At 48.9% G+C, this 26,297-nt stretch overlaps 12 protein-coding genes across 12 annotated transcripts; 6 read left to right on the top strand and 6 right to left on the bottom strand.

The window, feature by feature from the left end:
• Window positions 1-348: 348 nt before the first annotated feature.
• On the bottom strand, window positions 349-999 carry TRV_03060 (uncharacterized protein; the record flags this gene model as incomplete). The annotated part of the gene is made up of 2 exons (XM_003022790.1): window positions 349-771; window positions 847-999. The coding sequence occupies 2 exons, from the start codon at window positions 997-999 to the stop codon at window positions 349-351; spliced, it is 576 nt and encodes a 191-aa protein (XP_003022836.1).
• An 862-nt stretch (window positions 1,000-1,861) lies between these two features.
• On the top strand, window positions 1,862-4,854 carry TRV_03059 (PX domain protein; the record flags this gene model as incomplete). Its single annotated transcript, XM_003022789.1, has 2 exons — window positions 1,862-2,361; window positions 2,424-4,854. The coding sequence occupies 2 exons, from the start codon at window positions 1,862-1,864 to the stop codon at window positions 4,852-4,854; spliced, it is 2,931 nt and encodes a 976-aa protein (XP_003022835.1).
• A 434-nt stretch (window positions 4,855-5,288) lies between these two features.
• Window positions 5,289-6,625, bottom strand: TRV_03058 (uncharacterized protein; the record flags this gene model as incomplete). The annotated part of the gene is made up of 5 exons (XM_003022788.1): window positions 5,289-5,532; window positions 5,565-5,722; window positions 5,768-6,043; window positions 6,116-6,427; window positions 6,521-6,625. 5 exons carry the CDS (start codon window positions 6,623-6,625, stop codon window positions 5,289-5,291), a joined length of 1,095 nt encoding a protein of 364 aa, XP_003022834.1.
• Window positions 6,626-8,126: 1,501 nt separating this feature from the next.
• TRV_03057 (uncharacterized protein) lies at window positions 8,127-8,719 on the top strand (the record flags this gene model as incomplete). The annotated part of the gene is made up of 3 exons (XM_003022787.1): window positions 8,127-8,246; window positions 8,306-8,606; window positions 8,667-8,719. The coding sequence occupies 3 exons, from the start codon at window positions 8,127-8,129 to the stop codon at window positions 8,717-8,719; spliced, it is 474 nt and encodes a 157-aa protein (XP_003022833.1).
• Window positions 8,720-9,654: 935 nt separating this feature from the next.
• TRV_03056 (uncharacterized protein) lies at window positions 9,655-10,179 on the top strand (the record flags this gene model as incomplete). Its single annotated transcript, XM_003022786.1, has 2 exons — window positions 9,655-9,936; window positions 9,994-10,179. 2 exons carry the CDS (start codon window positions 9,655-9,657, stop codon window positions 10,177-10,179), a joined length of 468 nt encoding a protein of 155 aa, XP_003022832.1.
• Window positions 10,180-10,633: 454 nt separating this feature from the next.
• Window positions 10,634-11,496, top strand: TRV_03055 (uncharacterized protein; the record flags this gene model as incomplete). Its single annotated transcript, XM_003022785.1, has 4 exons — window positions 10,634-10,637; window positions 10,757-10,861; window positions 10,970-11,349; window positions 11,419-11,496. The coding sequence occupies 4 exons, from the start codon at window positions 10,634-10,636 to the stop codon at window positions 11,494-11,496; spliced, it is 567 nt and encodes a 188-aa protein (XP_003022831.1).
• Window positions 11,497-11,741: 245 nt separating this feature from the next.
• On the bottom strand, window positions 11,742-13,228 carry TRV_03054 (uncharacterized protein; the record flags this gene model as incomplete). The annotated part of the gene is made up of 3 exons (XM_003022784.1): window positions 11,742-12,673; window positions 12,702-12,758; window positions 12,928-13,228. 3 exons carry the CDS (start codon window positions 13,226-13,228, stop codon window positions 11,742-11,744), a joined length of 1,290 nt encoding a protein of 429 aa, XP_003022830.1.
• Window positions 13,229-13,745: 517 nt separating this feature from the next.
• TRV_03053 (COP9 subunit 3, putative) lies at window positions 13,746-15,508 on the top strand (the record flags this gene model as incomplete). The annotated part of the gene is made up of 5 exons (XM_003022783.1): window positions 13,746-13,901; window positions 14,001-14,225; window positions 14,288-14,743; window positions 14,817-14,969; window positions 15,038-15,508. 5 exons carry the CDS (start codon window positions 13,746-13,748, stop codon window positions 15,506-15,508), a joined length of 1,461 nt encoding a protein of 486 aa, XP_003022829.1.
• Window positions 15,509-15,832: 324 nt separating this feature from the next.
• TRV_03052 (uncharacterized protein) lies at window positions 15,833-16,309 on the bottom strand (the record flags this gene model as incomplete). Its single annotated transcript, XM_003022782.1, has 2 exons — window positions 15,833-15,999; window positions 16,054-16,309. 2 exons carry the CDS (start codon window positions 16,307-16,309, stop codon window positions 15,833-15,835), a joined length of 423 nt encoding a protein of 140 aa, XP_003022828.1.
• A 1,865-nt stretch (window positions 16,310-18,174) lies between these two features.
• Window positions 18,175-19,866, bottom strand: TRV_03051 (uncharacterized protein; the record flags this gene model as incomplete). The annotated part of the gene is made up of 4 exons (XM_003022781.1): window positions 18,175-18,504; window positions 18,591-19,050; window positions 19,139-19,606; window positions 19,688-19,866. 4 exons carry the CDS (start codon window positions 19,864-19,866, stop codon window positions 18,175-18,177), a joined length of 1,437 nt encoding a protein of 478 aa, XP_003022827.1.
• Window positions 19,867-20,164: 298 nt separating this feature from the next.
• Window positions 20,165-22,161, top strand: TRV_03050 (uncharacterized protein; the record flags this gene model as incomplete). The annotated part of the gene is made up of 2 exons (XM_003022780.1): window positions 20,165-21,046; window positions 21,133-22,161. The coding sequence occupies 2 exons, from the start codon at window positions 20,165-20,167 to the stop codon at window positions 22,159-22,161; spliced, it is 1,911 nt and encodes a 636-aa protein (XP_003022826.1).
• Window positions 22,162-22,677: 516 nt separating this feature from the next.
• TRV_03049 (uncharacterized protein) lies at window positions 22,678-24,894 on the bottom strand (the record flags this gene model as incomplete). Its single annotated transcript, XM_003022779.1, has 3 exons — window positions 22,678-22,825; window positions 22,893-24,585; window positions 24,642-24,894. The coding sequence occupies 3 exons, from the start codon at window positions 24,892-24,894 to the stop codon at window positions 22,678-22,680; spliced, it is 2,094 nt and encodes a 697-aa protein (XP_003022825.1).
• Between the last annotated feature and the right edge of the window lie 1,403 nt (window positions 24,895-26,297).

Here is a 26,297-nt window from a genome sequence, read left to right as displayed (position 1 = left end):
GAAGGGAACGCTCATCTAAGCCGAGTTGCGCCGTTCCCATTTTTATTTAACCACCCAGATGAACAAAAGGAAATGGTATCCAACGCCAAATGTCAAATAAAAGCACGGTCTTTCTTTTTGATGGGGTCGTGATTTAAAGTAATTGGAACGCAAATCGCTCACAGGAAACAAAGTCAAAACCGTAACTCCGCTGGTATAAGGATGTAGAGTGGAGATACTCTGGGTTCTCAAGATCGATGTCAACGATTGCGTGGCAAGCGTAGTCGGTAGCTGTTGGTCAAGTAATAGGCTTGACCGATTGTTGGGAGATTGAACGGTTGTTGATAGTATTAGCCGTAGCATCGTGGGCTATTGGTGTGCGCGCTGGGCCTCCATTTCTTTCTTGTGTTCCAAGAAAACTCGCCGGCTCATTTCAAGGACAGACTCGAAGCCTTCGCGGCCCTTCTTCGCGTTCTGGCTGAAAGTCTCCACGCTCACGTCCTCGATTTTGTTCTTGATCTTCTGCCAGCCGCTGCACATGGCAGTAATTTGGGCCTCCTGCCTAAAGTCCGTTTTGCTGCCGGGCATCGAGCTTGATGGTTGATAGGTAACAACCTCTCGTACCTTAAGGACGTTGGCCCATGATAGATTCGTAGAGCACATGGTGACTTTCTTCGACCGTGGATCAACGTAGGATACCTCGTAGACATGGGATGTCGAGCTGCCTCCAAACAGTTTAAGAATCCATTGAGGGGCTGATTGGTTGCATGTTATCAGACGCTCAGTTCGTAGCTATGACAAGAGAAGCCATATGGTTAGCCAGTTTGCCCAGCGTAGTCATTAACGATGTGCGCCGGAGGGACTCACTATGCCTGACTCTGGGTTGATATCGTGGGAGAGCACGTCCACCGCGACGACATGGGTGGACTTCTCGTTCCAGGGACAATATTTACGCCAGTTGGCCGTGGAAACCTCGTCCCAGGAGTAGTCAAAGGTGCATGTGGACTCGAAGACCTTCATCGTCGTTCTGACACGGAGAAGAGGAGTAGCCGAATCGACGTCCTTTCGCTAACACGACCCAAGGGATTAACCCTAGCCCTGAGTGAAGCCAAACAGAATAAGATAGTATTATATATTAGCCTATTATTGAAGATTGACAGGGTGCCGATGAACTCGACTGTTCTCTATGTTGACTGTCGATAGGAAAGATGAAAGATGCAACTCTCGATGACGCTCTTGCTCCGGTCGAATTTCAAAGCAGAAAAAAAAATTTGTTAGGGAAAAAAAGAGAGGAACCTCCGCTGACTCATCAATGCCAAGCCCGCCCGTGCCGGTTTGACCCGCCAAGGCACATGAGCATCACGTGCCACTTTTGTATTCCTTTTTCCTCTTCGGCTTTTTGATAAGTTGATGTCGTTGTGAGAGTTGATTGAATGCTTGCATCATATGTCTCTAATGACCTGTCTAGCAGAGTCTTGGACACCTGAATAAAGGGCTGGCGGACCAGTCGTTGCGAGAGCGGTGGCTCCAGCGGTCGTTGGACCCATAGATGGAGATGTGTCCACGTGACTGACGCCTCGCCTCCTTATCGCCAGATCTATCAAACAGATGGACAAGGCATGGAGCTCCAGCAGCTACCAACACTAATGCTGCGGTGAGTGGCCACTGTTTGAGATGGAAGTAAGGCCGTTTCAAAGCTCCTCCTAGCCTTGATCTCGCCTATCCTTTCGAAGCATGCGCATTGTGTCTTGAGAAAGTTGATTTCTACCTTTGACACGTTACCAGGGCTGCTGCCAACGCTGGCCCCCAGGAATAGAATGCACCTCAGCGGATATAGTGCTTGCTGGAGCGCATAATTGACATAGACAAAAAAAACCAAGTCATGGCTACGAAAGGAGGTGATACCGCCATCACTGCGTCTAACGAACCCCTTGCCCAACTCAAGTCCGCGACAGTACCGCCGAGCCCTAATTCCCAATCACTCGTCGACCAAGTCAGCCTCTTCGTTGCACATGCAGATAGGACAACCTTGATTTCAATCTCAGCCGGAGTTGTTGCCGTGTCTTATGTGCTGTTCGGCAGACTTGCCCTTCTTCTTGTTGGTGCTATTGGAGGGGTCATCCTGCACATATGGTGGGAAGGACAGGACAATGGGACAAACGGAGATAACGAAGGGGCGGCAAAGCGCAAACGACATGAACTTAGCTTGGAGGTAGCCAACAGATTGACGGCGCTGTACGCTGACAATGGCTCAAAGCAGGATGATGATGAAGACACTCTTAATAGATCAGGGGAGTCGTCCCTGGATTACTCAAGGATGGGACCAGCAACAGAAGCCGCATTGACTGCTTTAACCGATTCGGTAATTGCAGACTATGTAAGGTGAGCTTGACTATACCCCTGGGGCTCTCTAATGGTAAACATGAGGCTAATCATGTTGTTAGCTGGTGGTATAAGCCCATTTTACCTTCTGAAGATGAGTTCCCTGAAGCATGCCGCAATACGCTCGTGAGCATGATCCTGGCTGTATCATCTCGTATTTCTCGCAAACGGCCTGCCGACATGTTTCTGCAGTTTGCAACCAATTCAACATCCTTCATGATTGTATTTTTCAGTGAACTATCTGCTGCTGTCGGTACAGCCACAACGGGCTCTAGGCCCGTTGCCGACTCTATAGACGAATACCTGGACAGAAACCCAGAAAGTAGTCTAGCCAATGTGTTGTCGTCCACCCAACAAGAGAAAAAGCTTGGTCTCGTTGGAACAGATATACTTAAAACGTTCCTTGAACCATCAGTTTATAACTGTGGTCCTCTTCGCATTTTTCTGCGTGAAGTCCTGTCTCGGTTGATACTACAGCCCACAATAGACATGTGCTCTGATGCAGAGTATATCAATACGTGGATTGTGTATCTACTCGAGGAAGGGGAACCGCAGCTTTTGAACGCTATTGACGCAGGGCTTGAACAAGCGGACAATGTCAAGCAGAAAAACCCGACCAGTACCGGTACCCCAACGTCCAACGTACTGGAAGGGAAGGTCTCCAATATTGTTACTAATCTTGGGGACCAAAAGCTGGCCGAACAAGTGCAACCTATGAGGCAGCCTTTTGATGCCGATTTTGCACAGCATGAGGACATCAGCGCAGTAGCAATGCCAAAAGAAATACCTAGAGCAGCAGACTCTGAGGAGACCAGCGGGAATTCTGCCGTATATACACATTTACCCACTGACTCCTCCTCATCTAATACTACTGACCACCAACCTACTCCTGGCTCAAGCACCAGTCTCAACGAAGATTCACTCGATAATCCTCCCCTTGCCAGCCAAACAACGCCAATCTTGAATACTTCTGCCACCTCTCTAATTACAATGCAAACTTCACAGTTTCGTGGCTCTTCGGTTGCCATTATCGAAGATTTTAACGAAGATGATAAAAGCAATATTCGCTCAAAACCAACGAGCGAGTATTTGATCCAGATTGAACCCAGCAACCCTAAGCTCACTGGCTGGATGATTGCCAGGAAATATAGCGACTTTGAAATACTGCATGAGACTCTACGACGAATTTCTGTTGTATCTGGAATTTCTGATTTCTCGCTACACCATAATGAATTACCCGGGTGGAAAGGCAGAAACAGGAATGGCTTACGAATTTCTCTTGAGAAATACCTCCAGACAGCTTTGCAATATGAGCAGCTAGCAGAGTGTGAGGGGATGAAGAAGTTTTTGGAAAAAGGACGACAATCCGGTCTTGAGCCAGAGTCCGCTTCGTCAAAGTCTGGGTTTCCATTCGCAGCACCTGTGGCTGTTTTTGAGAACGTTGGCAAAGGAGTAATGGGCGTCCTGGGGACTGCGCCAAAGGGTGTTGCAAACAGTAAGAAGGCCATCGTCGGTGGAGTCTCGGGAATATTCGGGGCATCGGGGAATGATAACAGGAAGCGAGCCAGCAGTAATGCAGCAAGCAGACCTACGGCTGTACGGGGTACCTCAATGGATATCCTGCCATCACCCGTGACCAACGTCACAGCCCACTCTAAGAACCTATCAATGAGCAACTTGCAAGATCGACCTAGAGCGACTTTCCAGCGACAGCCAACTCATCTAGAAAATGAATCAGGAGATATAGGCTCTGGATTGCCTACTTCTATCACTCATGCTGATAGTTCGCTGGCGAGCTCGTGTGAGAATTTAGCTGACGAAGGAAATGTTACACCACTGTCGTCATCAGATACCCCAGATACAGTGCATGGAGCCCTTTCTTCAGAGGCCAATGTTGAGTCCAACAAAGAGCCGGCCACTAGGGATAAACCTGGATCTTCTAGCTCGGGTGATGTGGAACCACCCCCAAAGAAAAGCTCAGAAGGTCGTAGTTACGCCCCGGTTTCCGAGGAAGAAGCAGTAGTCGTGGTTGAGCTTCTTTTTGCTGTGATAAACGAAGTGTACAGTCTGTCATCAGCATGGAATATTCGGAAGAGACTGCTCAACGCCTCAAAGTCTTTCCTCCTCCGCCCTGGCAACCCTAGTTTGGAAGCTATTCGGACTCTTCTCCAAGATTCAATAATTGATAGTAATACGTCTGATGAGGCTCTCGCTGGGTATATAACCAAGCTACACAAAAGTAGCTTGCCAACAGAAGAGGATATGAAGGCGTATCCCCCTCCACTCTCGCCGGAACAGAAAGAACTGCTTAGAATTAAGGCACGGACGCTACTGATAAGCCGAGGTATGCCACCGGCTCTGATGGGTATAATGGGCGCAAATGCAACAGGAGAGGCGCTAGGGAAAATATTTGATTGTTTACAGATACCATCCGTTGGCAGGGCATTCGTCTTTGCCATCCTTTTGCAGGCAATCAGGGTGATGACACAATGAAAAATCGGTAGAGGTATAAAATATATAAACATATTTTTCATGAATTAGCTAGGCCAATGAGATTAATATTTCTCTAAGGCTAGAATTAAACCCTTGGAAACCGAAGGAAAATAGTTCTATCTAATCAAAGAAAAGTCTAGTCCTAGATCTGGCCAAAGCTAAAATTACATCTATTTAGTCGTTCCGTCTCCCTCAAGAGAAACCAATCGCCGCTTTTTGAAAAAACAGAAATATGAAAAAAGAGAGAATGCTGCAAACGATGAGAAGTTATTTGAGGAAGAGAAGGTAGAAAGGAAGTTACTGGGGTCAGGGAATCACCAGGATGCTCTAGATGCCAACCAATATCGAAACACGAAGAAGATCGACATAACAGAGGAGATATATGAATCTATGCGTGAGATTGCGAAGGAAATCTGGTAGTTAGCGAGGATGGTCTATTTTGATAGACCGACGAAGAAATCCCGTGTAAGCTCAAAACTGAGCCAGCTGCTGGCCATGCTTGGGGCAACTTTTAGCAGGTTAGGAACGATGCCCTTGTAGAAACCGCGGAGGCCTTCTTCAAGAGCGATTACTCGGACGGCGTCGAAGATGGATGTGTATTTGTATCCCATACCAGACATGGTATTTATCTGGAACCGACGGCGGAGAACATCACTTGAGTTCATGTAAGTTGGGAGTCTGGTGGAATTGGCGGTTGAGGAGAGACTTACAATGGATATGTGCATGTTTGAGCCACAGCACCTGATATGGCTCCTGCTAGTAGCTTCCTCAGAGCACTTGGATTCGCATCACCTTCAGGTGTGAGGACCTTTCGTATAGATTCATATGTCATGAAATTTAATCCAACCTTTCGCACGGTCAGCCGATACTATATTTTTGATCATTGGGGAGAGATCCTTGAGGTAAGACATACATAAGGAGCCACGCCGGCAACGGTCGGGAGAATTCCTCTGTATAATGCAACGATGCCACCCTCATTCTTGTACATGAGGCGCATTGTCTCATACATCCCAGGTAGTTTTGTTTGATGCTGGTTTTTCAGTTCCGCAAAGGATGCTGACTGGATCGAAAGGCGGGTGCGTACGATATCCAGCGGGTAAGTGAAAGTGACAGAAGTTATACCAGCGAGTCCACCACATGTAAGCCGTCTCAGGGGAGTCAGCTCTCCACCAGGTGTCGGTTCAAATGCCTATGATTGACGCCAGTTAGCATCATCCAGCAATGTCCTCTCACAATGAAGAACGTCTTCCATGCCCGGTACCTTTTTATATAAGTTGTAGCTTCCAAATTGGACTGCGGAGTATGGAACAATTCGAATACAGTTCGTTCCATTACCACGCATGAATCCTCTCCAGCCTTCTTCTCTCCACATTTTGGCAAGACCCTTGCTTATGGAGAGTTTGTATTCTTCTCGACCAACACTCTGGACCTGAAGGAGAATCTTCAGCCGTTCCAGCGGGGACACAATCGTTCTGGACACGGCGCCTGCAACACCACCGCCAATGAAGGCCGCCACGACGGGCTCTGCTAACCTGTCCGTAACTGCAGCGAGAGCAGTATTTCTTTGCTTGACCTATAAAAATGAAATTCAAGCCACAGTTAGCCTAGCCCATTGATTGTCATTTTGGTAGAGAGAAGCTGTATTCCATCGAAAGAAAGATCTAACCTGTGCCTGTGGGAATACCTCTGCAGCTCCGGCAGGTAGCTGCGTCAAGCCGTGACGCAGAGCGGCCCTGTCATCCGGGTTATCATCTTTGCGATTGAGACTCATCGTGAGGGGTACAATCGAGTAGCTCCAGGCCCGAAAAGCAATCGGCAACAGTCCTACTATCGGTTGACTTGCAAATGGAGCTACCTAAATATGCCCCGGTTTTATATCCTTGTAGCCGTGAAAACTGCTCTTGCGCGCAACTGGCTGAGGGATGGACTCTGGTCTGGAGAAAGGCGAAAGCTAGACCCAAGAGGGGTAAATGGCAACAGTGAAGTATCTAGAGCGAAACATGCTCCGAAATAGAGGGTGGCTGGAGGGGAGATTGGTCGTTGAGTCGACTGAATGCTGTCTTAAACCATCCGGATATCGAGAGCCAGGCGAGGCTTGATAGGGGGATCTCGACTTAATATCCGGGCTGGCGACAAAAAGGGCGACAAGTGACGGCTGGCTCAGTCACGGATCCATCTAAGCCTGGGCAGGTGACGGGAGTGAACAACGCAAAGAACAGCCAATGCTCTGGTGTTCAAATGATCTACTTACAACCTGTGTTAATCCAGAGGATGGTGAAGCGCCCTTTGCATAGCAGTCTTGACAGTTGTTGTCCTTTTTTTATTTTATTTTATTTTATTTTATTTTTTCTTGGTGATGAAGATCAAAAAGAGCGAGAAAAAAGAAAAAGAAAAAGGGAAAAAAAAAAGAAAAAGAAAAAGAAAAGAAAAGAAAAGAGAAAAGCTGAAATTCCCGTTGACTTCGCCGGGCTTACGTCATATATTACATAATCGCGGACTAAGGTTGCTCCGGTGTTTTTCCGGGCCTCCTTCCTTTTCCATTTCTTTTTTTCTTTGCCCTTTTTTCCCTTTCCTCCTTGCAACAACAACAACCTTGGAACAACGTCGACTTCTGCTGCCTGAAGGACGAACGACGAGCTCTAGACACAGCGCAGTCGTTTTGCTTCACGTCTGTACGACGCATATAAATTATATTCTCTATAGTAGGGCCTCCCCCCGTTAGTCTTTTTGACCCTTCACCATGTCTCGTGGCGGCGGCACCACGCTCTACGTTACCGGTTTTGGCCACGGCACTCGAGCCCGAGAACTCGCCTACGAATTCGAACGGTATGTCCTCATCGTCGAGCTCCCCCTGATCGATACCTCTCGACCGATCCTTCTCTCTACGTCTTGAGTCCGAACCGTCAAACAAAGCGATATTCTTTTCTTCCTGTCTTCCTGTCTCGTCAACGGTCCTACGCCTCCCCCGAACGCCCTTGGCATCAAGTTCTGTTCACGATGAGCTCCCTCGTCCATCAAATAGCTTCTACCATATACCCCCTGACTGGTTCTTGTTGTGAGGCTCATACGGAATTATATGCATATACTATCTCTTATCCTTACTCTTCCCAGTCAAGAGCAAAGAAGGTCGCCAGCGATACGTATTGTCTTGCTAACTTTTTTACTAAAGATATGGGCGCCTCGTGAGGTGCGATATCCCAGCTCCCAGAACAGCTTCAAGCCGACTGTAAGATAAATATAGACCTGGGTTAAGCTATTGTGGTACAAGGGGCATGCTAATGGTATTTTTCAGCTTTGCCTTCGTGGAGTATGAGAGTCGTCGCGATGCTGACGACGCTTACCATGAGATGCACAACAAGCGCATCGGCCGTGATGACGTTTTGAAGATTGAGGTAAGTTTCGGTCCAACACTCACATATGTCTTCTGGCGTGAGACTTACCTGTTTATTAGTGGGCTCGCACTCCTCCATCTGCGTCATGGCGCTTCGATTCCGGGAGTGACCGCCGTCGGGAACGCACTCCCCCACGCCGCAGTCACCGCTCGCCATCTCCACGACGAGGCCGCGACTACTCTCCCCGTAAGGACGACCGTCGCGACCGTGACTTTGAGCGTCGTGAGAGAGACCGTTCTCGCAGCCCTGACGACCGTGACCGTGACCGGGACCGGGACCGAGACCGAGACAACCGGGATGACCGTGAACGTCGCGAAAGTGAGCGTGAGAATGGTACCACTAACGGAGATGAAAGGAAAGGTAAATAATACCACCTCTTGGTTTCCTTGGCGTCAATTTTCATCAACTGACCCGATATAGTTCCCATGGATTCTCCTCCCCCAGCACATGACGAGTTGGACACTGCTGAGTAGGTCAATCTCCAAGTTGCGAAGTTTCCCCCCTTTTCCGCCTTAACGCCGGAAAACCGTCTCTTTCGCCCTTACAGAATCGTCGCTTTATGTTATTCCGCACGGGAGTGAGGAACTAGTTGCTTTTACTGGGTAGTATCCCTCTACTCCAACAGTTAACACTCCTCACAGGTCATGATTTCGCGCCCGTTCTATTGCTTCTATCACCTCGGTTCTCTATCCTTAATCTCCTTTTCCTTCGTCCTTGCTTGCATGTTTCTATTCGTTTTTCAGTGGGCAACTGGGTCTTCTTGCGATGTATAAACACCTTTTAACAGCGTTAGGTAAAATCTAACTTAGAGCTCTGTGGCATCTTTTCTATTACCATAACCTTAAGAGACGGGTTTTACCAGGTTGGTGGTGTATCCTTGCTCAAGCCACGCTGACAGGCTCTTGCTAGCTGAATTAAATATCTAATTCGTGGTTATCAATAAAAATTTATATGTTGATTATTACTGGAATTTTTAGCGAATTTAAATTCTATTTAAAAGAAGCATCAGCTTTCTTTGAGGTAAAGATTGGTAGTTGAGTAATTGAGTATTCTGGGGGTATCCATCTTACTGCGTTGATGTCACCTTGCGTTTAGAGTACGTACAGAGTAATCGGGTCGTGGTTGGTGGCTCAGCACTCCAGTTAGACAATAATATGTATATTTCTTTAGCCGGCATCCTACCAAACTCAACATCCCTTCTAATTAACCAAATAACGCCACTTACTCGAGTTCACATCTACTCTAATTCCGTTCTACCAGATCATCCAGAATATCACAATGGGATCCCCGTCGATTGCCTGCATCGGCATTATTGGGAAACAGGTTTGAACGTTCCTCCCGATATCTATTCGTTTACTTATAAGCTGACTTCCACCACCACCGCGGGCAAAAGAACAATCTGCTACATATGTCCCTCTTTGAGCCACATGTAGACGACCAGCTCGAGTTCTCATTCATCTTAAACTCAAGTCTAGATATCTTTGATATGCGGCAACAACACACATCCGTGGACCAGGACCTTGGTCTCCTCCACGCCTTGGATGAAAGACTCTCTGTTTACGGATGGTTGACCAACACTGGAGTCAAGTTTGCCATAGTCGTGGACCTCGAAGGGAGGACTTCAGCGCATTCATCAGCGCATGAGCGACCTCTACCCGTTGTCGGGCTGCGGGATTCTGATTTAAAGCCGGTATGGGCATGATACTACCCCCTTTTATGTACAGAACATGCTTATATTTTGACCCAGGCATTCCGAGCATTGCAAACAGCATATGTAAAACTACTGCAGAACCCCTTCTACAACCCAGACGATAACGTCCTTGGGAAGGAAAGCCAGACACAGTCAAAGCCAAAGGGGATTGCTAGCCGCCAATTTGTTGAAGAGGTCAACCGGATTGGTAGAACGTGGGCGCCAGGCATAGCAGGTCATTAATACGGTTTCCTGGTTTAGTTATTCCTACGGCAGTGGGGTTTCTCTTTGCTACATAGTTCTCCTGAGCGTGTCGTTCATAATCATGTAATTGTCATGTAATTGGTTTAATGAGGAGTTTGGCTACATTTGGTTCAATCGGCTCCGAGGCGCTCGTGGTAGATACAACATGAACATCAAAAACACCACTGTTATATTCTTCCATCCCATCGTCATTGTCGTCACCCTTACAACTGATGATGCACCTCGACAGGCGTCAAGCTCTTAACGAAACCTGCATACTCAGCCTTGAGTTTTATATCACGTGATCTCTTCTACTTTTGGACTAGCGTAGGGCTTCTTCCCACACACTCCACTCACCAAAATTCATCGCCAAAAATTCTTAAAACCCGAGCAGTTGTTCAACCACGCCGCTGCGAAAAGAAGTCCATCAGCAAGACAATTTCGCACCGCAGCCATGGGTAAGTAGCTGTATCTTTCCACATCTTGAGCAGCTTTCAGACTGTCATCTCGTGTTCACGGCTGTCAAGAAGCTAGAAAACTAGTTATTTCATCCTATGCTAATACACAATAATTGTAGGTATCGATTTGGACCGTCACCACGTCCGCAACACCCACCGGAAGGCTCCAAAGAGCGACAATGTTTACCTTCAGCTCCTCGTGAAGCTTTACCGCTTCCTAGCCCGTACGTCTTGAATGAACCCCTCCGAAATCGCGAACGCGGAAGAAAATGTTCAAAGTGTGGAAGGAAGTGCTTGAAATTAACCAGGGGCGTTTTCTGTGTGATTTATAGGCCGTACGGACGCCAACTTCAACAAGGTCATCCTCCGTCGTCTTTTCATGTCCCGCATCAACCGCCCACCAGTCTCTCTTTCGCGCATCGTATCTAGCGTTAAGAAGGGATCAGAGGAAGCCGCTGCCGGAAAGACCATTGTCGTTGTCGGCACTATCACCGATGACAACCGTCTACTCGAGGTCCCAAAGATGTCCATTGCGGCTTTGCGTTTCACCTCCTCCGCCAGAGCCAGAATCGAGAAGGCCGGCGGTGAGATTTTGACCTTGGACCAGCTCGCTCTCAGAGCCCCAACTGGTGCTAACACCATCTTGTTGCGCGGGCCAAAGAACTCTCGTGAGGCCGTCAAGCACTTCGGATTCGGCCCACACAGCGGAAAGGTTAGTTTTAGATTGATGATATACCTCTTTTGCGGATGGTTATATGGAACTAACGTGTTACTACTATAGAAACCACTTGTTGCCAGCAAGGGACGCAAATTCGAGCGGGCTCGTGGACGAAGAAGATCGCGTGGTTTCAAGGTTTAAAATGGCTGTTGATGGGATACTGTTTCAAAGGTCAGCTTATAAAAATAGTGTAGCTGTACTTGTGATTGAAATGAAATGAATTTCCTACCCCCTTTCACCCACACGGCTGCTAGAGGGCCTCTCTAATGTGAAATAATTCTTTTACCGAAATGACATGACCTCCTTTCGATACTGTGAACTGCAATGAAACGTAACAAATCTTTAGTTCAATCTGGTGTCTATGTAAGCATACTGTGTTTTTCAAATCAAATGTCCATCTTTTCATGTTTCCAGGTCCTACCACCTTCGCCCTGGAAGTAGTCACCCGCAATATGGCCTTCCCCCCGGATTAGATATTTGTATATCGTCAAGCCTTCCAATCCGACAGGGCCCCTTGAGTGAATCTTGTTGGTACTGATTCCAACCTCTGTGCCAAAGCCATACCTCATTCCATCTGCCATCCTAGAACTAGCATTCCAGTAGACGCCTGCACTATCAACCGCACTCAAGAAGCGCTCAGCAAGCTCCCTCGTAGATGTCAATATCACATCTGTATGCTTTGATGAGTGCCCCCCAATGTGTGAGATCGCTGCATCTACATAAGACTGGTCACTTGTTCCCTCAACAGTTTTCACAGCTATGATTGCTTCGAGGAACTCTGTGCTGTAGTCTTCCTCGGTTGCATCTTTGAGCAACGCAAGCTGGTTCGAATCCAGTTTATCTTGGAGTGCAGCCTTGGACTTTGGGTCACACTTCATAGTGACTCCCTTGGCAGTTAATGCTGCAGCTACCCTAGGAAAGATAGTTGATAGTGCTCTTTCATCAACCAGAAGTGTCTCTGCAGCATTGCAAGCAGCAGGGTAGTGTAGTTTTGAATCAAGTATAACCCGCTCAGCCATATTAACATCGGCATCCGAGTGAAGGTAGATAGCACATCTCCCGTCTGCATGGCCAAGGACAGGGATCTTTGTATTCGTTTTCACAAACTTCACCAAGTCATTTGAGCCTCGTGGGATCACCAAATCAATATGGTCATCCAGTGCCAAAAGTGGGAGAATTGCATCTCGTGTTTTGACTAACTGGACGGCGGCCTTTGGCACTTCCGTCGTAGCCGCAGCTTCCGCTATTACTCTAGATATTTCTATGAATGACTCGGTTGACTCCTTTCCGCCTGCCGCACGGTCAATGTCAGTATTTCCTTATAAACTCCTTAGGATTTTACGTACCCTTTAATATAGCAGCGTTTCCAGATTTGATGGAGAGAGCCGCAATGTTGGCAATGACTTCAGGGCGAGCCTCGAAGATTTCAGCAAAACACCGATTGGACAGCTAACCCGTTCAAGGATCAGGCCATCATCTAGCTTTGTTCGCAACGAGATATTCCCAACTGAAAAAGGACAAGAACATTAGCGAATGACGAACCATTGCAGGGGGGGATATCTTAATACTTACTTGGATCTTCTAGATTCTTGACATCGAGAATGCCCTTGAGCATATCATCATACTTCCCAGGCCGAGCCAGGTCAAGTCTCTTCAGAATGCTTAAGCTGAGATCGCCTTTTTCAACTGCATTTGTAGCGGCTTCGACATCCCTGGAATTGGCCTGAAGAATGACATCTTTGTTCTGCTTGAGCGCATCATGTATGGCCACAAGCGCCTTGTTCCTGGCGTCAGACGACAGGATAGCCAACTGTCTGGCACCTGCAGAAGCGAGCTTTGCTATCTCAGCTGGAGAAGATTCAGTCAACGACATAGTTGCGGAATAAGATAGCAGCAGCAACTGCTAATAATATATATTATCTAGAATGATATAATATACTATATTATTACTTACCATGTTTGTAATGTGTAATGGTGGGGGTTGAAGTTGTGCCGCGCTAGTAATTTATAGCGTATTAGCTCCGGTATCACTTCGTAATATTACATACCAAAATACTTACATAAGCCATCCTTTCACCATGGATCTACTTCACTCGTTCTAAACGCTCCAAAGTCAACACAAGCTTGCATGTTGGATCTTCGTTTGCTTGGTACTTTTCTCTTCGCCTTTCGACGACGTTCACGACAGGAGTTGGGTCTCTTTTTTTTGCAGTTAAATACGGGTTTTGCAGCCGGGTCTTTGCTAGTTACCGCCGCCTTAGGCATTATACCACCATTGTCGTGTTTAATTCAAGCCGGTCTGATAACGTTGCGTGTGTAGGGACGCTTTACCAAGTACCTCCTTTCTTCAAATCTCACTTTTTTTAATTGATCTACGCTGCGTCCGAAATATGGCAACTCAGCTGCTGCTGTCGTTTCCACCTTCAGCGGAGGTATCGGATGCAGAGTATGACAAGACAATACGTTCCTTCTGTGTCAGTGTCAAAAAGCTATCTTTAGGTGCTCTGGTCGGCTCAAACACATCTGGACAGGGAAATCATCTTGAGGTGAGCATAATATTTCAAGTCATCTTATGCACATATATATAATTATTATCATTGCCACTCATACATATCCATTGGTGCCTAATATGTTTGCATATATAGATACTGGACCCAGCCATACACTCTGTGGCATATTTGCATGTTCTTCTGGCATGTCATCAGATTTCTCAGAAGTCTGATAAATCATCCTTTCAGCCGGGCGGGGAAAGCTGGGAGAAAGCATTAATATTCTTTGAGGAATTTGACCCGGTCCAAGTCCGCTATGCGGGGCGTGAATTCACAAAGCTAGTTGAAATCATTGCAGTAATTGCGAGCACCCCACAAAAGGTATGTGATTACAGAGATAATAGGCGCACAATTTGGCGGAGGTCTAACTGATATACTTGTAGTCATTGCTGGCCATTCAGCCTCTCAAGAATGCCTTGCTTCGGCTGGATCCGTCAGGTTCAACCTTGACAGCAACACACACGTTGTTTGTGCGTACATGTCTTAAAGCTAACGCTTGTCGTGCTGCACTGCCAGTACTAGAGAGACCTATCTTCCATATACCTACATCGGTGGATAGAACATACCATAAACGAGCGCAGATACTACCCTGTGTCAAGGATCAATCTAGCTCTACATTCATTACGGATTCCTCTGGGCTAGCGGGAAAGATTACTCACCAGACTTATCTTGAATATTATCTATATGGGGCTATGATATACATGATTCGAAAGGAATGGGATGACGCTTTGAGGTTCCTGCACATTGTTATAGCTGCGCCAGTCACTAATACTGTGAGCAAGATCATGGTTGAAGCGTACAAGAAGTGGATTCTAGTGCGTCTTTTAGCTAAGGGACAGGTAGGTTAACTGTTCCATTTTTACAACGCATTGCATCAATGCCGGAATATCCCCAATAACACTCCCTTGCCAGGTCTCAGCTTTGCCACGGGGGATACCTCCATTTGCAGTGAAGATATATAAGTCTCTCTCTAGACCTTATGAAGCGCTTGCAGACATATTCCGCGACGGTAGTCTGCAAAGATTGGAAGCAGAAATGTCCGTAGGAATTGATCTATGGGATCGGGTAAGTTAAAACAAAAAATGTTTTTCCAGCAGCTTAATTCCGAGATGTGACATGATATTGACCTACAGCAGGATGGGAACGCCCACCTTGTATACCAGCTCTCTGCTGCGTATCGTCGGTTCTCTATTTTGAAGCTGGAGAAGGCGTTTTCAGCGATAGCAATACCTGAGATTGCAAACAGAGTCTCTTACGAATGCAGCTCTGCTCAAGAATTAGAGGAGGATATCGCTTCACTGATAGCAGATGGTCAGTTAAACGCGCGACTTGTCCAGGCTGCAGACCCCTCTGGGCCTTCCATACTTCGTTTTGGTAAGGATAATGCGGGCATGGATCTGTCTGCAGAAGCTCAGCTCTCTGCATCTCTCATAAAGGAGAAGAACCGTATCAAGGCTATGATAGACAATGTTGCAAGAATTGACGTGAGGCTTGAACTGGGAGAAGATTACATGGAGGGATTAGTCAAAGCTCAGCGGAGGGCCGGCGCGAAGAATAGAAACGCCACTACCTTCGACGAAGATATCATGGCCACTTCCCACTAGAAGGGCATACGCATATTTACAGACTTGTGATAGATAGACTTCGACGCAGAAGCAAGGGAGGAGATGATTAATCTGAGAACGTGAATGATTGATTCTCTGAGGAATTATACGTTTGGTAGCGCAGGTTTCAAAAGAAAATATACAATTTGCGCTGCTTTGGCGTCAAGGTAATTCCAGCTTATGGCCGGTAAGAAAAGAATGGCTCATGGGGATATTTTTCTTGAACACAGAAACAAGAATAACAGACCAGTACATCATGTCCCATGATGGGCGGTAGGTAAATAGTCAGATAAAATATTATTTATAAACAAGACCGAAGACGACTTAATTTGAGGCGGGAGGCGTAGTGGTAGCAGGCTGAGCGGCGGGTTGAGCGGCCACTTCAGCGATGGAAGCCCCGGTGCCAGAGAGGTCGGTGGCCGTTGGGTTCTTCGAGTAGTAGTTGTTGATGGCCGACTTGATAGCATCCTCCGCGAGCATGGAGCAGTGCACTATCTATTTTGTTAGCATTTGATCATTTTATGCATGTTAATGACAAGACTCACGCTTGACTGGAGGAAGACAAAGCTCCTTTGCGATCTCGGTATTTCTGATCTTAGCGGCTTCCTCAAGCGTCATGCCCCGTACAAGCTCGGTCAGATAACTTGAGCTGGCGATGGCACTTCCACAGCCAAAGGTCTTGAATTTGACGTCGCTGATGGTGTTGTTACTCTTGTCGACTCTGATCTGTAGTTTCATCACATCACCGCAGGCCGGGGCTCCGACCAAGCCGGTTCCAACGTCCATGTCGGTCTTTGACATTGAGCCGACGTTCCGTGGGTTGCTATAATGATCTAACAGTGCATGAGGTCAGTCAAGCTGATCGCTAAGTCCGCTGTACCGGTAAGGAAGAAGAGACATATGGAGACATATCTTTCTCATGGTAGCTTCTGGTTGTTCGGAAGGTGAGCGCAGACACCGGAGCGAGTGGCGTCAAGGCCGGCCGTGATACAGCCGGAGATGCGATACATCTGGCCGCTCTGGGAGCAAGAGAAACGGCTCGTCTGAACATTGTAAAGGAGTGTGTAATATGATATTCTCTGCGTCTGGGTCTGCCTGGGCGAGAGAACGAGAGCGAGCGAGGGCAGCGAGGAGGAAAAAAGAGTTGGAACTTATCTGGAGCAAAAGTCGGAGAAACCAAGAGGATCAGATAAAGTCGCCTCCGATGCTCCGCTGAATCACATGATATCACGTGAAAGCACCAGCCATCCTATCACAGCCGCGATATAAAGTATTAGCTAAAAAAAGCGACGACGACATCAGAAAACAGAGGACGAGAGCGACAGCGAGCGGAAGCGCGAGAAGACCGAGCATCCGTCCGTCAACTGTTCTCTAGATCACAATAGCGGCAATGAATCCCTCGCGGGGAGGTAACTTTGCCGTCAGGCTGCTGGGTGGGTTTCTCTCTCTTTTTTTTTTCCTGCTTCATATGGTAATGCGCCATGCTGAACAAGAGGGATATATATAATACAACAGGCCAGCATCGCCCAATCCTTTCTACCACTCTGCCGGCCCTTTCCGGCTCCAGATTTCAGTCGACACAAGCTGCGCCTGAGCAGTCGAGCGCCCTCCAGTCTACAGCCGGATCTGTCCCTACGCGGAAACCAAGGAGAGAGGTGCCTCTGCCCAGCCAAGAGAAACCCCAGGGTGTTCTCGACTATGCATTGTTCGTTAATTTCTATATATTTCTGCCCCTGCATCCCGAGGAATGCTAAGTGGTGGGGGTGCAATTGCTAATGGGGAAATTTGTAGGACTACGCTTGACCAGGTAGCAAACTGGGCTCGCCAGGGCTCTCTGTGGCCTATGACCTTTGGACTGGCATGCTGTGCCGTAGAGATGATGCATCTGTCTACACCCCGATACGACCAGGACAGGCTGGGGATTATCTTCCGAGCATCGCCGCGTCAGTCTGACGTGATGATTGTTGCCGGCACATTGACGAACAAGATGGCTCCGGCCTTGAGACAGGTGTATGATCAGATGCCGGAACCACGATGGGTGATTAGTATGGGCAGCTGTGCCAATGGCGGTGGATACTATCACTACAGTTACTCTGTCACTCGTGGATGTGACAGAATTGTACCTGTTGACATCTACGTTCCTGGCTGTAAGTTTCAACCTCGACTTCGACAAGTTTTTGATGGACGTTGACTAATGACTGTGGTCTAGGCCCCCCCACGTCTGAAGCGCTGATGTACGGTATCTTCCAGCTGCAAAGGAAGATGCGAAACACAAAAATCACTCGTATGTGGTACCGACGATGAGCTGGTTGTGTTGCTTGTGTTTAGGGAAGAAATGAAAAATGGAAGATATCCTGTAAAGTACTTTCTTTGTACAGCAACTTGGTGAGTGTGGATGCTTGAGACCACCTCACTCTAGTTATTGCGCTCTTTTTTCGTCTTCTTCTTTTTTTTTTTAGTTCCTCTGCTTCATTTTTTTTTTTGCCTCTATAGATTGATCCAGGCCTTGTAATGCAAGCTGAATTCTATGGAACTTTCGACAATGGTACAAGAAATTTGATCTCAAAATTGATCAGTATATCAAGAATAAAAGAGGTGAACGCCTGCTGAGAAAGAAATGAGTGCTGGAAACACAGAAAATCAACATGGAAAGCAAAGAAGTGAGACTACTTGGTCTCGTCCTCGATGAGGTCCTGACCATAGTCACTGTCAGCATCATTATTATCGTCATCTACCTTGGTAGCAGTAGATTTAGATGTAGTAGCGGTGGCAGTGGAAGTAACAGTAGCAGTCTTCGATATAGTATCTGACTTTTCTTCTGCAGTTGCCTTTGATACTGTATCTGTCTTGCCGTCCCCCTCGACTGTCTCTGTGGCAGTGGTGACAGAGGTGACAGTGACGAGGGGCTTCGAGGTGAGACTCCAGTCAATGATACCGTCGTCCCCGTATCGAGTCTGCAGCCAGTCATTGGCCTTTTTAAAATGTCCGCACGTCAACTAGAAAGAGTCAGCCCGAGGCCCAGAATGATGGACAACAACAGCAGCAGCAGCAGCAGCAGCAGCAACATGCGTGGTATACGTACAAATCCCTTGTGGGCACTGAGGGGGCTTGGATGGACAGACTGCAGAACACAGTGTCTCTCCTTGTTGACTCCAGACACCCTCTTGCCTGCCGGGCTACCCCAGGCCAGGAAGACGACCCCCTTTGTGCGCACACGGGCGACAAGGTCGATGGCCCGCTGGGTGAAACGCTCCCAGCCACGCTGCGAATGGGAGTTTGCGTTGTGAGCTCGGACAGTGAGACAGGTATTGAGCAGGAGCACCCCTTGCTGGGCCCAGGGGGTGAGCAGCCCTCCGCGGTTGGCGGGCTCCTCGAAGGCCGGGTAGTCGTTCTTCAGGGCAAGGTAGATGTTCTTGAGCGAAGGGGGAGCTGGCGTAGGCGGGCGTACGGAGAAGCAGAGGCCGTGAGCCTGGCCGTGGTTGTGGTACGGGTCCTGGCCTATGATGACCGCCTTGACCTTGTGCAGTGGCGTGTACCTCGACCTGTGCAAGCCCGCGAGTTAGCAAGTTAGCGTCTGTACGCCCCGTAGGAAAGCAGAGAGTAACGGGGGGAGGGGGGAGGCGGGCTGACCATGAGTAGATGTCCTGCTCGGGGGGGAAGATGTTGGCGCCAGACTTCTTCTCGTCACGCAGGAAACGCTTCAGCGCCAGGAACTCGCGCGAGAGCAGCTCGTCCGTGAGATGAGCCAGCCAGCTCTCGTCCAGCGTGTCTATCTCGAGCTTCAGCAGCTCCCGCTGCTCGGCTGTCAGGCTGCTCGTCCATTTGGCCTTGTCGAACGCGGCCCTTGGAGCTGCCGATGCAGCTGTGCCTGAGCCTGGCGACGACGCGAAGAATGCCGTGATCGTCGACTTGGGCTTCTTTGCCTCCTTCGACGTGATGCTCGCCGCCCTCTTCATCTCTCTTCTCCTCTTCTTCTCTTCTCCTCTTCTTCTTTTACTATCTTCTTCGTCTTCGTCGTCTCTTTCTTGTATCTCCGTCCGTCTTCTCGTCTTCTCGCAACTTTCCAGCTTCTGCCTATCTGCATGCTGACTCAGCAACCTAAAAAACAAAGCTGCCAAAAACCTTGTTTTGCCTCTTTAACTTTCAACTTTCCGGCTTTCTTCAAGTTCTTCTTCCAACCTTCTCGCATCGCATCGCATCGCAACCTGCAGAACGAACAAACTTCCAACGCCCACGCAACGCTCGCCGTTTCTTTGCGTCGCCGTTGACGCCGTTACTTTTGCTCCCGCAGCGCCTCGGCCTGTCTCCTCGCGCGTCCCGGGCTGCCGTCTGTCGGTCGCCCTCTGCGTCGGCTGCATCGGCTGCGGCTTATCGTGCAATCCCTCGTTATCGCCTCCGCTCGCTTACCCCCTACTAGTCGACGCTGGCCTATACGACCCCTGGATTAATTAACAACCAACGACCGGCGCTGGGGCTCAATTATGTCACAGTATGCCTTAGTTAATCCTTCCTGGGGCTTTGGTTAGAGACGACGACGACGACCAGAAGAGAAAACAACACCTGTCGCGCCTTCATGCGCACCCGCGGCCGCCTGTCCGGACGGCTAGTTAGTTACATACATATAACTACGCACTGCAACTGCAACTGCACGCTACAATGGCCTCGTCCATAACCTCCACAACCACGACCACCTCCGCGGCTGCGACAGAGCCATCGCCTACATCGCCAGCCTCAGTCGCGGCCTCTACGGCTGAATCAGAGGTTTACCGGCCTACACACCCCATTGCGCACCTCCAGGGCCCCTTCGAAGAGTCCATCCTCGAGTCCATCCACGGCTTCAACCAGCGCGTCCTCTCCCCGCCGGATGCCGTTACCCGGCGCAAGCAGCTTCTCCAGAGTCCCAAGTACCAGCGGTCATGCTCCGGCAAATGGCAGCAGCGTGCCGGCGAGAGATACCATCCGCTCTGGAAAATCATGGCCCAGGTCTCCTTTGGCATTCACCTACTCGCCACCGGCTCAGCCAGGTCAGAACTCGAGTCCGTCCAGATCCTGCGAGTACACGTCGCCGAGATCGATGGCTTTGTACGCCGCACCATGGAGGACTACCAGCTCGCCCACGAGGATCTTACCGCGCGGTTCGATCTGCTCGCCGTGCCCCTGGCCAATCTGGACGTGCTCGACTCCATGCTCGGCGACGAGTCCTTCAAACTCTTCCTCATTGACTGCATCAGCAAGATAAACCATGTCGTCCGCCGCTCGGAGATTGCCCTCCAGGACTCCCTCAAGGATCTCAGAAAGGCCGCCATCGCCGTGCGCACCGTCAAGGACTACCTGAACATCATTCCGCAGCACCAACACACATGGTCACCATCCTTTGGGGGCGTCTACGCCGACATGTTCCAACGTGTTGGCCTCTGGCTTACCAGTCTGTCGAATCTCCAAGCCCAGGGTGTCCGCTTGGTCGAGTTTCTTGTCAATCTCTCCTCTTCTATCTCCCGGCTACGACTCCAAATTGGCCTCAACCAGGCTGGTAGTACGGTTCGTCCACCTTTTCCCTCCTTTCCCTCCCTCCCCATTTTACTTACTTTCCCTTTACTTATTCTAATTGGCCCCAACTATTATAGCGCTCTGTCACTCTTTCGCCGAATATGTTTCCTCCACCGCGGGCCGTGGTCTCCATGGACAATCTGCATGAGGCCCACCAGCGAGCCTCCTATGCAGACAAGCCTCTCCCGGACATACGGCAGAGAAACCGCTCAATCCTCTCCCTCAAGCGCTTTGGCGCAAAATTACAGCACCGCTTCTCCTCCATTAGCAACCAGAACCACTCTCCAACTCCCTCCAAAACGAACCTCTCCACCACAGGCTCCCCCAGGCCGCATTCTCCCGTCCGAGCTCCCTCTTCTTCCGCAACTATCACCTCTCCATCTTCAATAAGCATACACACCACTACCCCTGACATTCCAGACCTACCGGAGCTCGTTGGCTCTCATCCTTTGCAGCCTCCCAAGATCCCCGAACTGGTCGGCTCCCCCACGTCTCCAAATATTTCCGAACTTCCAGGCTCCTCCCCAACCAAGACCCAGGTGCTCAAGTCGGTCGAACTCGGCTCATCCCTGGGCGAGATCCCGCGAGACAGCATCGACTCTCGCACCTTCGCATACGAAAATGTCGTCTCTCTCCCTGAATTCGAACGTGGCGCTCCTCTATCTTACATCGAAAAACACTTTCCCGAACTGGCCCTTTCAGACATCCCCATCCACCAATGGCCCACCCAATCCTTCAAACCTCGCCAGCGGCCCCTAACTCCAGCCCAGCTCCCGCGCAGACAAACTACCGCCAAACTAAAGCCGTTCCTGCGAGGCCTCTTCTCAAAGTCGTCGTGCGTGCAGCCCACCATCTCCGAGTCAGGCACGACAGGTGATTGCTCTGAAAAGTCGCCCGTATCCACTTCTTTCGATCCTTCGCCCATACAGAGGGCCAAGAACGAACCACCAAATACCATATCTCTACGCACATTGACCAATAGCGAACCCCGGCTACCGCTTCCTGCTCCGTCCTTATATAATCGAGATACCATCAACAGCTACAGCACTCCTTCGCGCTCACCTTCTACCGCTTCCCGAGCTACCGTCCTCACTTCGGATGGATAGCCGTTACGGCCTCACCCACAATACTTATGTAGATATATACACCCATTGGTTTATACATATATATATGCCCCGTTTACGTTAAATGTTGATATTATTCATACTTCTATAACGCCCCTATCGCAGCCCCTTTCATATGCTTCATATCCATGGGTTTTTCCCCTTCTCACATCATCTGCAGCGTTCTTTTCTTTTTTTCTAGCGAGGGGTGAAACCAGGCATCGCGGGCTGAGCATTTCAAGGAATTAATACTAATACGATCGATCACTTTGTGCTAGAGCAGGCCTTCTGTATTCTGTTTCAATCTGGGACGGGGCACTCTGTAGTGCATGCAACAATTCAACGAACTTCCATAACTATGTACTATTCCCCTGATCTTCATTGAAAAGAAAAAAAGAAAAAAAAAAATTATTTCTTCGTCCTGTGTACCATTCTTGACTGCAGCCCCCGGTAAACCCCATGCGAATAGTCACTACTTAATCATGCACCACCACCCAACAACCCCTGCAAATGCGAAAATTACACACGACGGAATATGTATATGTACGCAAACTGTTTCATCTCTTTGATGTCACCAGCTTCGGCCACGACTTTCTCATCGTTGAAAAGAATCCACCTCGGCTCCTTCTCTGGCGGGACCTGCTTGCGGATAAAAGCAACGTAGTGACTTCAGTTGGTTTTCTAAGTTAGCAAAGTTGACAAATACGAGGGCGGAGGATGATGGCTTTTCTTACCCTGCATGAACTGAGGTGCCTTTGTGGCAGACGATGGATTGCAGGTCGAACAAGGCTGGCTTCTCGCTGGATCCCGGGATGCTGCCTGATGGGCCCGAGCTGTTTGTGGCTGCTGTAGGATTCGGCTCAAGAGGTTCATCGGGATGACTAAAGACCCAGTCCAAAGCTCTCGTCACATCCCAGTCTGTGGCCCCAAGTGCCTTCTCAGCCCTATCTCTCTCAATACCCATGTCAGCCAGCTGGTTGATCTTATCATCTCCGTCGGCAGGTTTCTGGGCGCCAGAAGCAGAGCCCGCGCCAGTTACCAGGGGCTGGTCGATGTCTGGATCATCCATATGAGCGAGGATCCAGTTCAAAGCTGCCTCCTGGTCCGAGTTACCAGTACTGAACAGTCCCCTCTTCACCCTATTCTCGGGGAAGCCCATGCCGCATAGGGCAGCAAAGGCATCCGAGTTCGGCACAAATTCAGGGGCAGCGCTTTCAGGTTCGTCCTCCAGGACCTCTTCATCTTCCTGTTTGCCCTTTGAGAGATACTGGGTCAGATCCAGTGGCTCATTACCAACCACCACGGGTATGTCAAGCTTCATAGGCACGTAGTTCACTACCTCCCATCGTCGTGCATTAACAATGAGATTCTGTGGGAGTGTTTTGAACAGCGTCTGTTTGGAGAATTGTTTGTTTCCGCAGCCCGAACAAGTCAATTCGACATGTTCTTCCCTTGTGAACAGATCAATACAATTTTCAAGAGGTACTGTTTCCCACTTCTGATCCGTTCCAGGCCCTGGCATAAAATGATTGAGTCGGATTGCCGGAACCTCAACTGAGATATTGTCCTGCTCATCGACCTTGTACCGCACCTTTTTGCATGATGTACATTGCAATCGTTGCTCAACAGCGAATCTGAATGATTCTACCGGATTCGGATCAGAAGCAGAGTGTGTGGATACGCTGATAATCTTGAAAAGGTGCAGAAGTAGTTCGAATGCATCCTGCTGGCGCATGGTTGAGAATTCGGGATGGCCTCGGCCAATCATGTGTTTGAACATGGATGGCAAGAGTCCACGCTGGTAAACAACATCCGAGGTACTACCAGCTGCCGCTGGGTCTGGCACAGAATAACGCCCAGAAAGGAGACCATCAGCTATTTTCCTTAGTTGAGTCTCAAGGTCCTCAGCTGGAGCAGAGGAAGATGGAGGCTCTTCATTGGGCTTGAAGTAGCGAGCCTTGAATTCCGGCAATGAGAATAGGCATTGTAAGACGCTGGCAATGTAACAGCTGTTTCCGAGGTTTTTGAGTCCAGTAAGCTCAGGTCCAAAGACTGGGTTTAATACTTGTCCATCATTAGAAGTCATTGAGAAGTCCCATTTCAGGTTTTGCTCAATTTGGAGCTCGGTTAAGCTTTTCTCGGTTTTCTCCTGCTCCGCAATATTGATTCCCCAGTGGGATAGGTGCTGTGCCAGTTCCGGGTCTGTCCTCTCATCATTACATGTATAGCAGTAGATATCCGCAGAACCCTCAGGGGTAATGGATCGAAGTTTGACCGCCACGCCATGCGATTTTTCATTTGAATGAGCAAGAGCGTGCGAGTTACCTCCTATGCCGCCAAACTGTGCTCGTCCGCAGCCAACGGTACCGCATTCCAGGCAGAGCCAAAGGTTCTCCTGCAGGTCACATCCGTAGCACTTGGATGGTTCTATAACATTTGTTAGACACCCCTATACTGGTTGGATATGTGCCTCAAGGTCATACCTCTGATTCGGATACCCTGATTGGAGCCCTGCTGTAGACCTATGGTATGCTCGCATGGAACAAGCTCTTGTTCCCAAGCCTTCACCTCTTCCTTCCGGGAGAAAGTGGGTGCCTTCATCAGTTTGTCGACAACTTCAGCTGCTTTAGGTGGGCAGTCTTCCACTTTGTCCACACCACATTCAAGGCAGACTATTTTTGTGGCCACGTCGTATTGATCGTCCTCAGAGCTAGCTTCAATAGCTAGCTTCGACATCTTGACTGGCGGTTCGGCACGCTTAGAATATCAATGTTAGCTCAATATTCGTATCAAACTACCATCGTGACGGTCATACTTCGACCTGCTTTCTAGTTCTCTTGATATTCAGTGCCAACGGGTGGCCGTGACGACGGCTATGTAGAGAGGCATGCTGTCTCTCCCCAGCACAGCCTCCATTGAAGCAATGAAGACAGACATTTAGCCCCGCCTCATTATCCTAAAACAATTCTCATCAGTTCGAAGCCCATACAATGCAGGACTATTCGCGGGAGCCTACTATCGAGTCGAAACAAAGGGTACAGTCTTCACGATAAACAGACTGGTTTACAGTTGGTGGTTTAAGGTCTTGAGATTAGGCACCTGTTAGCTTCTGGATATCCCGATGCCCATAAACATATACTTACCAGCCTGGGGTATGTGTATACACGCCATATCGAATGAACTGCGTGTGATGGTGGTGGTTGGAAGTTGTTTGAAGCGTCGAAGTGGGCGGGTGGGCAGCTGCCTGGAGTAAAGATCTGTTTATCATGTTTGACTTAGATAAGATAGGCAGCCAAGGACCCCACGTCTAGCCGGCTTAGTCAGCTTTTAGCCGCTCGCCGAGCTAAGCTTAGTTAAGCTTCTTCCAAAAAAACCAGTGATGGAAGATGATTTCGAGACAAAAAGGGTCATTCAAGTCTAATATCAGCACTACTGAAATATGTTCTGGCCGGCTCTACAGAATAGGGGTTTCCCTGGCTGTAGCTTGTTTGTGAAACAGCTCTCCAGGACGATCTCTTCAAAGCAATGGCAAGCCAGACAGGGGAAAGACGCCTACACCAAAGAAGCTAGCACGCAAGGACTGAAAAGCCGAGCTGCCTTCAAGCTATTACAGGTACAAACGTTCCACTTACAGGTCAATGGCCATATTCTAACGTCTAAAACAGATTAACGATAGATACAGGTTGTTCAAAAGCGGCCAAACGGTGGTTGATCTTGTGAGATTACCTGGATAATAATTCAAGCAAAGATGCTCGCGTGCTAATGAAGGTTGAAAGGGGTATGCACCAGGTTCTTGGTCTCAGGTTTGTCAAGAAATTAAACACATCTAGCAGATTATTGAACTAATCGTTGAGTAGGTTGCCTTTAACCTCACCAAACCTCGTGGAAGAGTTGTCGGTGTGGACATTATTCCCGCCCAACCCCCAAGAGGAGTGTCCACTATCCAAGGAAATTTCCTTTCTCCAAGAGTCCAGGAATATGTCAAGGACTTTGTCCGGGATCCGAACCGCGGCCGACCACGGTCACAGCTACCCGCAATCAGCGAGCAGGGGAAATCTTCTCCCACTACAGAGCCAGGTGCCGAGACCGATGGAGGCTATATAGATCTAGAAAGAAGTTCTAGCGCCCATATCAACAAA

This window comes from Trichophyton verrucosum (assembly GCF_000151505.1).
Source record: "Trichophyton verrucosum HKI 0517 chromosome Unknown contig00261_1.f1.exp, whole genome shotgun sequence".
NCBI classification, from domain to species: Eukaryota; Fungi; Ascomycota; class Eurotiomycetes; order Onygenales; family Arthrodermataceae; genus Trichophyton; species Trichophyton verrucosum.
The sequence above is the reverse complement of the archived record's forward strand: the minus strand, read 5'-3'. Positions and strand labels throughout refer to the sequence as shown.